The following is a 12,934-nucleotide window of genomic DNA, read 5'->3' as shown; positions in this document are numbered from 1 at the left end:
AGCTAGGATTACAGGCATAAACTATTGATGCCCAGTAAGCCAAAAGGTTATTCTTTTTTACTAATCAATATAAAGAAACCTGTAGTTTTCTTAAAGAGACTATATGTGTAAAATATGACAAAGAGAAGAAAAAAAAAGAAAGAAGGTTGAATGAGAAGAAAAGAAGGTAGTGTATAATTGTTTCTCCTGCAGGTTATCAGTTCAGGCACTCAAAAAAGGGAGAGACCAAGTAAAACTTATAGAGAACAGAAAGACACAATGCCTATGAGCATCTGATCATACAAAATATTCAATAGTTATCAAATGAACTCGAGGAAATGAAAAAAGGTTTTTTCTTTTTTGCTTTCTTTCCTTTTTGTTCTGTATATTTGTTTATACATCTTTGAGAATGTAAGGGGAGACATAGAACTGGAGAGACAAAAGGGGGAATAAATGCAGCAATGGTACTCATTGGACACTATGTTGAAAATGAACTGACAACTTGTGGGTAGGATGGCATGAAAAAACTGGGAGAGAGCAAGAGAAGGGGTAACTTCGTCCAAGAAGAAATATACTTGTTACCTGATGTATGTAACTAATGTATGTATGTAACTAATTCCTCACCTTACAATAACGATTTTTAAAAATTTAACTCATGGAGGAAGTAACCATGGGAGGCTCTGAGAATGAAGTAAAAATTTAAACCTCTGCAATACAAATTCAGGAGAGGAACCCTTGGTAAGCAGAGAAAGGATCCAGTTCATTTCTGGTTTCTTTTGGTGTTTGAACTCAAAGCTTCACAACTGCTAGGCAGGAGCTCTTCCCGAAGCCATGCTCCCAGCTCTCTTGTTTCTTAATACATCTGATAAAAAATACTTTAGCCTTTGGGATCATGAGGCTGACCTCATGAATATATAACAGAATTGGTAAACTTACCAGATCAGTCAGTCTTGCAGGGTAATAAGTTTCAGAAGAAGTGAAAAGGGAATCTAGGCACTTTGCTCTCTCTCGCACAGTTACAAATTTATCAGACAAAGTTCTAACAGATTCTTGACTAGCACAGAAAGACGTAGACTCTGTTTTAACCTGAAATGGGATAATTTCAAGGCAGTCTTTATAACGACTGGCAGCTGAAGACACTGACTCTGTTGGAAAGAAGAGAGCAATAGAGTCTGAATTCTTCACATTGCAAAATACCACAAAACTTTGTCATTATGCTAGGGATTTTCCATATTGTTAATAACTGAAGCAATCACTAATCTGAGACACAAATCAAGGTATAAACACTCTAAATTCACCCATCAAGATAAAATAAAGGGGGCTGGGGATATAGCCTAGTGGCAAGAGCGCTTGCTTCGTATACATGAAGCCCTGGGTTTGATTCCCCAGCACCACATATACAGAAAATGGCCAGAAGTGGCGCTGTGACTCAAGTGGCAGAGTGCTAGCCTTGAGCGGGAAGAAGCCAGGGACAGTGCTCAGGCCCTGAGTCCAAGGCCAGGACTGGCAAAAAAAAAAAAGATAAAATAAAGGGAGATTAAACTACAAATATGCTGGAAATATGGACACTAAAGAGAAGGTATTTGGTGCTGGTTGTATATAACAGCAGGATTCAAGAACAATATATGAGCCAGGCTGGTGGCTCATGCCTACAATCCTAATTATTCTGAAAATTGAGGACCATGGGTCAAAGCCAACCTGGGCAGGAAAATCCATGAGACTTTTAACTAGCAAAAAGAAACAAACCAAACCAAAAAAAAAAAAAAACCAGAAGTGGACGTGTGGCTCAAGTGATAGGGTGCTAGCCTTGAGCAAAAAACTAAGAAACAGCATCTGTCTGTGCCCAGATCCCAATACTCATTACCAGGTACAGAAAAAAACCCAAAAAGTATATATCAGGGCCAGACTGAAATGGTAGAGTATTTGTCTAGAAAGTGAGTGGCCCTGAGTTAAAATCCCAGTACTATGAAAAGTACTGTTTAAATTGCCAAGTCTAGAGGATCCAATGTTTCTGCAATAAATTCAGTCGTTTTTACAGTATATAGTAAGCTCTATACTTTAATATTTCTATCACTACCACACTAACCCAAACCAAACAGCCAATAAATCACTACTACCACCACTCCTACTTGGCTTCCCACAGGATTACTCTTCAGCTTTGGCCCTAAGAAAACACTTTTACTCTTGAAGAAAATACCTATCAGGTCTATTTTCCAGTCTGGCTTCTCAAACTCAGTGAATAAGGGCTGAGATCTCCTCTGTAAAAATACTTCCTGTGTATGATTACCTGGGCTGAGTGGAGTGCTCACACTAGTAGGCCCATGGTTTAGTTTGGGTGTTTTACATGAGGCTTCCTTGAAAGAGCCATCCTGTTCACGGGAAATGCTGGACAGGTCTTGAATGTCTGTCAGTGATCTAAATAATTAAGATGAGAATACATAGTATGAACATGTTTAGAAAAAAATTTTCCTGATAGGAACTTTTCTTTCTTTTTTTTTGGCCAGTCCTGGGCCTTGGACTCAGGGCCTGAGCACTGTCCCTGGCTTCTTCCCGCTCAAGGCTAGCACACTGCCACTTGAGCCACAGCGCCACTTCTGGCCGTTTTCTGTATATGTGGTGCTGGGGAATCGAACCTAGGGCCTCGTGTATCCGAGGCAGGCACTCTTGCCACTAGGCTATATCCCCAGCCCGGAACTTTTCTTTTTAGTTGTTGTTGTATTTTTTATGTGTGTGTGTGTATGCCAGTACTAGGGCTTAGCCTTGTCACTCAAGGCTAGTGTCTACCTCTGGAGCCACAGCTCTACTTCCAGTTTTTTAGTGGTTACTAGGAGATAAGAATCTCATGGTCTTTTCCTACCTGGGTTAGCTTTGAACCTTAATTCTCAGATCTCAGCCTCCTGAAGAGCTAGGATTACAGGTGTGAGCCACTAGCACTCAATATGTTTTGTTTTCTTTTGAAACAGGACTGGCCTCAAACTCACAGTCCTTTTGTTATAGCCTTTTGTTATAGCCTGAGTGCTGGAATCACAGGCATGTTGTGCCACCACAACATGCCTCTGACATGAACTTTGAAAGTAGACTTGTCTACAAATCTTTATTGGCAATATGTCAGAATTAAATAATATTTTAGGGCCAGGTGCTGGGGGCTCACACCAGTAATCCTACCTGGTCAGGAGGATGAGGTCTAAGGATAGTGGTTCAAAAGCCAGCCACGACAGGCAAATCCAAAAGCCTCCAAAGAAGTAAAGCTGTAGATCAAGTGGTAGACTGACAACCTTGAGTAAAAAAGCTAAGGGACAGTGCACGCATGCACACACACACACACACACACACAAATCTACCTTAACTGTAAACTCATTCTTCTGTTTTTGGGGTTGTGGGGGTGGAGGTGGGGGGTGGTCTTGAGGCTTGAACTTGGGTCCTGGCACTGTCCCTGAGCTCTTTAGCTCAAGGCTAGCACTTCTACCACTTTGAGCCACAGCAACGCTTCCCCACTTCCAGTTAACTGGAGATAAGACTCAGAGACTTTCCTGCCTGGGCTGGCTTTGAACTACAATCCTCAGATCTCAGCCACCTGAGTAGCTAGGATTACAGGTGTGAGCCACTAGCATCTGGCTTCATTATTATTCTTTTTTTGCCAGTGCTGGGGCTTGGGATTCAGGGCCTGAGCACTGTCTCTGGCTTCTTTTTGCTCAAGGCTAGCACTCTACCACTTGAGCCACAGCGCCACTTCTGGCTTTTTCTATATGTGCTGCTGAGGAATTGAACCCAGGGCTTCATGTATACAAGGAAAGCACTCTACCACTAGGCCATATTCCCAGCCCTTCATTATTATTCTTATTATATTATTATTTCTGTGTTTCCTTGATTATAAGATTCTATTCATTATAAACCACATCATCAATTGAATTACAGCCTTTTGGTGAAAGAAGAAACATATTCACAGTACGTTTATACATAAAAATGAAAAGAATGCAGAGTCTTACAAACAAGGAAATACTATTCCATAAAACCAAGACTTGACACAAACATCCTTAGGCTACCAAACATCCTTTGGTGAGCATACATGTCTTTCCCTTTCAGTTCCTTTGGTGGGTCCTTTAAGGTCTCTTGTTCACTTCTAGTACTGTAAGAGAAAGAGAATTAATGAGATCCCCTGTCAATGAAGTGCACCAGCTTGGTACAAAGTAGTTTATAAGCCCAATGGAAGTGCAAATGTGGGTTCTGGTTCTGACTCTGCTGCAAACTAGCCAGAAGTTCTCTGGAATATGTGAGTTCCGAGTCCTTTTTATATACTGAATAAACATTCTTTTTTTTTTTTTTTTTTTTTTTTTGCCAATCCTGGGACTTAGACTCAGGGCCTGAGCACTGTCCCTGGCTTCTTTTTGTTCAAGGCTAGCACTCTACCACTTGAGCCACAGTGCCACTTCTGGCCTTTTCTGTTTATGTGGTGCTGAGGAATCAAACCCAGGGCTTCATGCATGCTAGGCAAGCACTCTACTGCTAAGCCATATTCCCAGCCTATGAATAAACATTCTTGAAAGGTCAGCTCAGCTCTGACATATGCCATGATATGACAGTAAGTTTCCTAAGAAAAATCAATGGAGCACAAGAATTCTTTTGGGAGGTAGACATTTGAGCAAGGGACATAGCCACGAAGCTTTAAGAGCTATGAAATAGCTTCCTGGTACAGAGAACCAAAAAAAAAAAAAAAAAAGTCTAGAAGAAGCTTGTACCACAATGGCCAGAAGAGAATACTGAAAAACAAACCATCTACTTCTACTTTAACTAATAGTTAATATTCTGTTTCAATATTCATGAAACACTAGTAACTAAAAGCCAGATCCTATGCTCAATCTTTGCATATGTCTTCATATTTTCAATCCTATAACATTCCTGTGAAATCAACTGTATAAGGCAAAGAAGATGGATTCGGGTTGACCTGTGTTTTTTGTTTTGTTTTGTTTGTTTTCTGGTGGTAGGGCTTCAATTAGGGGTCTGGGTGCTATCCGTGAGCTCATTTTGTTCAAGGCTAGCACTCTGCCAACTTGAGCCTCAGCGCCACTTCTGGCCTTTTCTATATGTGGTGCTGAGGAATTGAACCTAGGGTTTCATGCATACGAGGCAAGTACTCTTGCCACTAGGCCGTATTCTCAGCCCACATTGATAGTTTTCATACCCAACATTTTACATCTGTTACTGTTTTATAATTAAATGAGGTCATTGAAGTCACTTGCAGTTATTTAAAAAAAAATAGATACACTTTGCCCAATCTTCCCCAATCGTAATCTTGTAAGTCTACGGAACAATATCACAACCAGGATATCAACATGATGCAGACATGTCCATTACCACAGATTCTTCATGTTGCCTCTATATTCATGCCTATACCTCCTACCTGTTCCCTATAAGTCTGTCATGTTAAAGAGTGTTATTTAAGTGGATTGTTCAACTAATAACTCCATAGGATTGCATTTTTCATGAAGCATAATTATCTGGCGATTTATCTGGAGTGTTTTATATACCAATATTTCATTCCATTTTTACAAGTGAGTAGTATTTAGTGTATAGATGTACCACAATGTATCTAATCATTTACATGGTTGAGGATGCCTGGTTTTCAGTTTGGGACTATCATCAATTTGCTATAAAACATTCATTCACAAATAAATTTGTGGTTTTGTGTCCACATAAGCTTTTATTTCTCTGGGATAAATGCCCAGGAGGTAAATCATTACTTTAAAATCCGTGTCAACATTCTTGGTAAGGATTTTTTGTTGTTGTTAGTTGTGGGGCTTGGGCTCAGGGCCAGAGCACTGTCCCTGGCTTCTTTTTACTCAAGGCTAGCACTCTACCTCTTGAACCACAGCTCCACTTCCGGTTTTCTAGTGGTTAATTGGAAAGTCTCATGGACTTTCCTGGGAGGGCTGGCTTTGAACCATGATCCTCCGATTTCAGCCTCCAAAGTAGCTGGGGCTATACGTGTGAGCCACCAGCGTCCAGCTTGGTAAGGATTATTATCCCTATTTTACAGGAAGGGTCTATAACCAAGACCAGTGGGATAGAATATCAGAGTCTGGACCTGAATACAAAAAAAGACTACTTTTGGCTGGGTGCCAGTGGCTCATGCCTGTAATCCTACCTACTCAAGAGGCTGAGATTTGAGGATAGGGGTTTGAAGCCAGCATAGGCAGTAAAGTCCCTGTGAGACTCTTACCTCCAATTAACTACTCAGTAACCAGAAGTAGTGTTGTGGCTCAAGTGGTAGAGCACTAGCCTTGAGCACAAAGAAGCCCAGGGACAGTGCTCAGGCCCTGAGTTCAAGCCCACAACTAACAACAACTACTACAACCAAAAAGGCTACTCTTCGTTACTTCTCAAGTTTTGCTGAACAATTCCTAAAAAGTTTCAACTGCATAAGTTTCAACTACTAATTTATTTATCTATTTTTTGGGGGGTGGGAGTGGGGAAATACCTGGATCAGGGTCTGGATGCTGCCCCTAGGCTTTTGTGCTCCAGGCTAGTGTTCTACCACTTGAGCCACAACCCCTTTTGGCTTTTTGGTGGTAAACTGGAGATCAGAGTCTCTCACTTACCTTCCTGCCTGTGCTGGGATCCTCAGAACTTGACCTCTTGAGTACTTAGGAGTACAGGCATGAGCCACAAGGCTTAGGCTAATTTTTGTAAGATAGTGATTAATACATATGAAGTCAAACAATATATAGGTATATATATAAATATATATATGAAGATTTTTCACCATTTAACCTTTCATCTGGATCAGAAAGACAAAAACAGCTCATACCTTTGTATAGGTTGGAATTGAGACCCAGTAAAAATCTCTGAGTTCTTTGCAACCATTTTTTTAATTTTTACATTTTCCTCGCCTGAAATAATAGAGAAAAATATTTTAATGAATTTTTACTAATCCAGGTTATTATTTTCATTCTCTACAATTATTCTTGGTCTCGTGTAGAATGAGAAATATCTGGCTAAAAAGTGCTGCCCTGTTGGGGCTGAGGATATAGCCTAGTGGCAAGAGTGCCTGCCTCAGATACACGAGGCCCTAGGTTCGATTCCCCAGCACCACATATACGGAAAACGGCCAGAAGCGGCGCTGTGGCTCAAGTGGCAGAGTGCTAGCCTTGAGCGGGAAGAAGCCAGGGACAGTGCTCAGGCCCTGAGTCCAAAGCCCAGGACTGGCCAAAAAAAAAAAAAAAAAAAGTGCTGCCCTGAGTTTGGATCGAGTGTTGTAGAAGATGGCTCTACTCTAAAAGTTTATTTTCCTTGCTCAGAGGGGAGAACTATATTCTGACACTCAGAATACAATCAAGTCATTTACTGACCTTTCAGTTAGAAAGACATAATTATTCTTTTCAAAGCAAACTGACCCCGTTCCCATTAACAGACACCAGGGGGCGATGAAACCAAGAACTGCTTGTTCACTAAAGATTCCAAACAGAAAAGACATTCCCAGAGTGCTAACTATACTGCTTGGCCAACAAAACCATCTAAAGAGAAGGGGCAGAAAATGGGTTTTTTAAAAACTAACCGAATTGTCTTTAGTTCTCCTTGGCATCAAGCATCTGAAGTCATTATTCCTCCCTAATTCTCAGGAAAAATGCTTTTCAGATACTTAAATAGAGCCAGCATTCATTTTCTTTTTCATCATTGAACTGTCCTAGTTTATAGAGATGGGAACAGACAAAGCAGCCAGCCCACATTCCAAATGTTCCAGAATGCCCTGCTCCTCAGATCCAAGGGGTCACTAGGGGCTCATCGGAGCACTGTCACCTATAGTGTCAAGAGACTGAAAACTCACCAGTAGAGAGACACTGAGATTCCTCTTCCTGCAGTCCTTTTTTTTAAAGTGATAAATATGTAGAAAACATAAACTAATTCCTAACAAGTATAATTTAGAGCTGAGGTAAAATAAGAGATTTTAGAGTTTGAGAAACAAGAGTGAGCAGTTGAGATTAACTGTCTTGTCCAATGTTACAAGTCAGTGGCAAAACAGGATTTAGAACCCAGAATGCATCCTACTGTACCCTGTCATGTCTATTGCTATGAAGAGGGTATCTATCACAGCTCTGGGTGGAAAACTGGGTAGAGGAGACCAAAAGAAGAGAATGAAGTAGAAATTCAAGGCTTTTTCATGTCCATATAAAACTGTCCCTGGCTTTTGGACCTGTCTGTCTTGTTACTTTTCCATTCTATGCAAGCCTCCTCCAAAACACAGACAGAGGCCATGTTCAGACCAGACCCACATAAAACTGTCCAGGGTAGAAAGCCTCTGAAGGAAAAGGAAGGTGGCCCAAACACTTTGGAGACTTTCAATATATATCCTAAGAATATAACTATTCATCTAAAAGTTTGAAGCTTTTTTGTTCATGTGCTGGGGATTGAACCCAGAGCCTTACTCATGCTAGGCAAGTACTCTTACTATGATGTATATTCCCAGCCCTTCGTTAATTTTATTTTGAGACAGGATCTCATTAATTTACCCAGGCTGGCTCTCAAATTCATATTCCTCTTGCCTCAGCCTCTTAAGTAGCTGGGATTGTTGGCATACACTACCACACACAGCTTTCACTCTGGTGTAAAAATACAGGGCTGCATAACTTAAAATGGCAAAAGTATATATCTGTATACTTTAAAAAAATCTGTAACAGAACCAACAGTTATTTATATCTTGTGGCATACCCATAGCTGCTAGTCCAATGTTAACTTTATGTAATGGAAGGCTCCTTTTATTACATAGAAACTAAAGATTTTCAAGGGGTGAGTAGTGGTTATTATTAGCTCTATGTTAAAATACTAAGCAAGAAAAATAAGATGATAGTGAAACTTGGGCTGCTGGGATGATGAAAGGCATGGAAAATGAGCTCTAGCTTGTATTATATCAATAAGTAGTTCAATGGCTTGGGTAAATCTCTAAGGTTGCTCAACAAAGACCTCACGTACCTGCTATGTGCCAACAAGGAGCCTAAACTCTAGTGATAAGTTAGGGTGTGTGGTAAAGCAGCAATGATTACAGTGCATGCAATAATACAAGTAGAGGTATAAACAACACAACATGTGAGTATCTATGGCTCCTGAGAAGCAGAGGGTTTGTTTTAATGCAAGGATATCACCAAGCTCTATGTTCTCATCCACAAAATGAAAGGCCTGGATGAGATTATCTCTAAGAACCCTTCCAGTTGTAAACATCTGTGCTCCTACAGTAAATGAAGGTAATATATTCTCAAAGGAATCTGCTTTAGGTCTTACCATAGCCTTGAGGTTGAGCAAATGTACCTTGTATTCCTTCAAAGTCATCTTCTATGGGACTTGAAGTCTACAAAAGAAGAGTAAAGAAAGAAGGTTCACTGGAGGCTGATGTATCATCAGAAAGTCAAGGGAAGGCTGGGAATGTGGCCTAGTGGCAAGAGTGCTTGCCTTGTATACATGAAGCCCTGGGTTCCATTCCGCAGCACCACATATATAGAAAACGGCCAGAAGTGGCGCTGTGGCTCAAGTGGTAGAGTGATAGCCGTGAGCAAAAGGAAGCCAGGGACAGTACTCAGGCCCTGAGTTCAAGCCCCAGGACTGGCCAAAAAAAAAAGTCAAGGGAGATCAGATGCAGGTGTCTCACACCTATAATCCTAACTACTCAAGATGCTGAGATAGAGAAGGTCATGGTTCAAAGCCAGCTAAGGCATAAAAAAAAAAAGTCTGAGGCTCAATCTCCAACAGAACCAGCAAGACACAGGGCTGGAGGCATGGTTCAAGTGATAGAATGCCAGCTGAGCAAGCAAGCAGAGTAAACTTGAGGCCAAGAGTTCAAAGCACAGTACTGCTCAGAAAAGTCATTAAATTTTTTTTGGTATTATTGGGATTTAAACTCAGGCCTTTGTACTTGTTAGGTAGGTACTTTACCAATGAGTCATTCCTCCAGTTAGAGGGGTTTTTTTTGCCTTGCTGGGGAGGAAAACTGACCTTTTCCTGGTATAAGCTATACCCTCAGTCCTCTTGCTGTCTTAAAACTTAGAAATCTTCATAAGGTCTCTTCTGAGGTGACTTTAAGAATAATGGGCTCATCTCTTTTTTTTCCAGTACTGTGTATCGTGGATTGAACTCAGGTATCAAATATGCTCTGTAATTACTTTACCATGTCTTCAGCCCCAAGCCTCTTACAGAAAGTGAACAAATTACGCCACAGACATCAGACGTCTATTTGTTCTCAACAAGCTTTGCTTCTACATCCTATAGTAAGGATTAATCACGTGACTTTCTTTGCATCACTATCCTCTGCTGACTCAAATCTTCTAACAAAGATGTTTTAGTTATTGGGAGCTTTATCAGAAGAGTCTAAGAATGTTGAAAAAATAGGGCCTGGGAATATGGCCCTGGGTTCGATTCCCCAGCACCACATATATACAAAAGGCGAGAAGTGGTGCTGTGGCTCAAGTGGCAGAGTGCTAGCCTTGAGCAAAAAGAAGCCAGGGACAGTGCTCAGGCCAAGTCCAAGGCCCGGGACTGGCCAAAAAAAAAAAAAAAAAGAATGTTGAAAAAATTGGCCCAAAATGGCTATAAGACCAGGCTGGCCTGGAACTTATGATCCTGCCTCAGCCTCCCTAGGATTACAGGCCTGCACCATCACACCTAACTACATGGTTCAACCATGCCTAGCTCAGTGCTTTTTAAGTCTTTTTATTAAATACTTTTTTCTTTTATTTTTGTTGATTGGGGGGGGCTTGAATCCAGGGCCTGAGTGATGCCTCTGAGCTCTTTTGTTTAAGGCTAGTGGTCTACAATTTTGAACCACAGCTTTGAGTCTGGTTTTTGAGTGGTTAATTGGAGATAAGAGTCTCACAATGACTTTTCTGCCTGAGTTGGCTTTGAACCAAGATCCTCAGATTTCAGTCTCTTGAGTAGCTAAGATTACCAGCGTGAGCCACCAGAAATTAAATATTTTTTAGGGCTGGGAATATGGCCTAGTGGTAGAGTGCTTGCCTCATATACATGAAGTTCTGGGTTCGATTCCTCAGCACCACATATATAGAAAAAGCCATAAGTGGCGCTGTGGCTCAAGAGGTAGAGTGATAGCCTTGAGCAAAAGCAGCCAGGGACAGTTCCCAGCCAGACTTCAAGCCCCAGGACTGACAATGTGTGTGTGTGTATTATGTGTGTGTGTGTATATATGTATATATATATGTACATATATTATGTATATATATGTTGTTGTTAGTGTCCCAGTTTGTGTACAGTGAAACAAAAAAATACTTAAGGGACTGTTGATAATAATAAAAAAAAAAACTGCTCTGAATTTTCAGAACTAAGAGACAAATGGGAAGTATTGTTTTGATGTATCCTGAGATTTTTCTTGTCAGTCCAGTGCTGTGATTAAAGTGTTTAATTCTCCTCTTCCTCCACTCTACCTTTCCTATTGATAGGTCTTAAAAAGTAGCATATTAGAAGAGGGTTTGGGTAGAAATTATATAGGTAATTTCATCTTATAAATTTCATCTTGCAAAAGCTAGTGTACTCATTTGTTGCTGAACCCTTGCCTCTACTCCTGGCTCTCTCATCACTGTCACTTGATAGCATGGGCTGAATTCCCTACATCTACGGGTCATCAGTTTTCACAAATGACTACAGATCTCTTTAAAAAAAAAAAAAGAGCATGTGAATAAAGCAATATGAACAAAAGCACTTTGGTGGCTAGGCACAGTGGTCAAGCCTGTGATCATAGCTACTTGGAAGATAAGAGACTAGGGGATCATGGTTCAAGGCCAGCTCAAGCATAAAAATTCTTGAATCTCCATTTCAACATGGCTGGGCATGATTGTGCTCACCTTTTGTCCTAACTATAGGAGAAGTAAAATGGCTGTCAGCCCCAGCAACATGAGCAAACACAAGTGGATCAAAGCTCAGGCCTGTTATCAGAAATAGAAGGCCCTACCTGTAAAAATAACCAAACAAAAAGGAGCTAGGGGTATGGCTCAAGTGGTAGAGTGCCTGTCCAGTAAGAATCAGGCCCTGAATTCAATCTCCAGAACAACCAAAAAAAAAAAATGAAAGGAAGGAAGGAAGGAAGGAAGGAAGGAAGGAAGGAAGGAAGGAAGGAAGGAAGAAAGGAAGGAAGGAAAGAAAGGAAAAAACAAAAACAAGTGCCAGTGGCTCACACTTGTAATCCTAGCTACTCAGGAAGTTGAGATCTAAAGACCATAGCTAGAAGCCAGACCAGACCAGTCAGGAAAATCCATGAGATTCTTATTTTCAATAAACTATCAAAAACCTGAAAGTAGAGTTGTAGCTCAAGTGATAAAGCACCAACCTTGAGAAACAAAAAGCTCAGCCGAGTTCAAGCAACAGGACCAGCACACACAGATACATACAGACACAAAACACAACTAAAAAAACCGATCTATCTTATGACCCTAAGATGCCAAAATGTTTATTGCATCTCTGTTCACAATGGCTTAACTATGGAATTGACTGTAGTACCCAACAACTGATGAATGGATAAAGAAAACATGGTACAGATAAATCATAGAATATTAGAAATAAAGAAAATGAAACTAGAAATAAAGAAAATGAAATTTTGTAATTTTCAGGAAAGTGGAAGAAACTGGAGATAATCAAGTGAAATGAGATAAAGCAAACTCAATATGTCAAATACTGATTGTTTTGTTTATTTGTGGAATCTAGACCTAAAAGATATACATATATATATGGGACTACTTGGGAGGATGTGGGGGAGGGAGAAGTAAACAGAATGTTGGACAAGCCAGGTCTGATGGCTCACACCTGTAATCCTACTCAGGAGTCTGAGATCTGAGGCTACTAGCAGTTTGAAGCCAGCTGGGGCAGAAACGTTTGGAAGACACTAATCTCCAATTAAGCACCAAAAAAAGTGGAGCTGTGGCCCAAGTGGTAGAGCACTTGAGCAAAAAAGATCAGAGACAGTAAC

The 12,934-nt window shown here is 40.6% G+C and overlaps 1 protein-coding gene across 1 annotated transcript in view; it reads right to left on the bottom strand.

Annotated features, from left to right (window-relative positions):
* Positions 1-12,934, bottom strand: part of Tex14 (testis expressed 14, intercellular bridge forming factor) — a 68,437-nt gene that overhangs the window by 16,055 nt on the left and 39,448 nt on the right. The window contains exons 20-24 of the mRNA XM_048365533.1: positions 9,250-9,316; positions 6,785-6,866; positions 4,046-4,105; positions 2,267-2,394; positions 916-1,124 (exon numbers count right to left, since the gene is read on the bottom strand). Of these exons, the coding sequence (XP_048221490.1) occupies positions 916-1,124; positions 2,267-2,394; positions 4,046-4,105; positions 6,785-6,866; positions 9,250-9,316 (546 nt within the window). The remainder of the gene's footprint in view (positions 1-915; positions 1,125-2,266; positions 2,395-4,045; positions 4,106-6,784; positions 6,867-9,249; positions 9,317-12,934) is intronic.

Source organism: Perognathus longimembris, chromosome 17, assembly GCF_023159225.1.
Source record: "Perognathus longimembris pacificus isolate PPM17 chromosome 17, ASM2315922v1, whole genome shotgun sequence".
Taxonomy (NCBI): Eukaryota; Metazoa; Chordata; class Mammalia; order Rodentia; family Heteromyidae; genus Perognathus; species Perognathus longimembris.
This window is presented reverse-complemented; position numbering and strand designations above follow the sequence as displayed.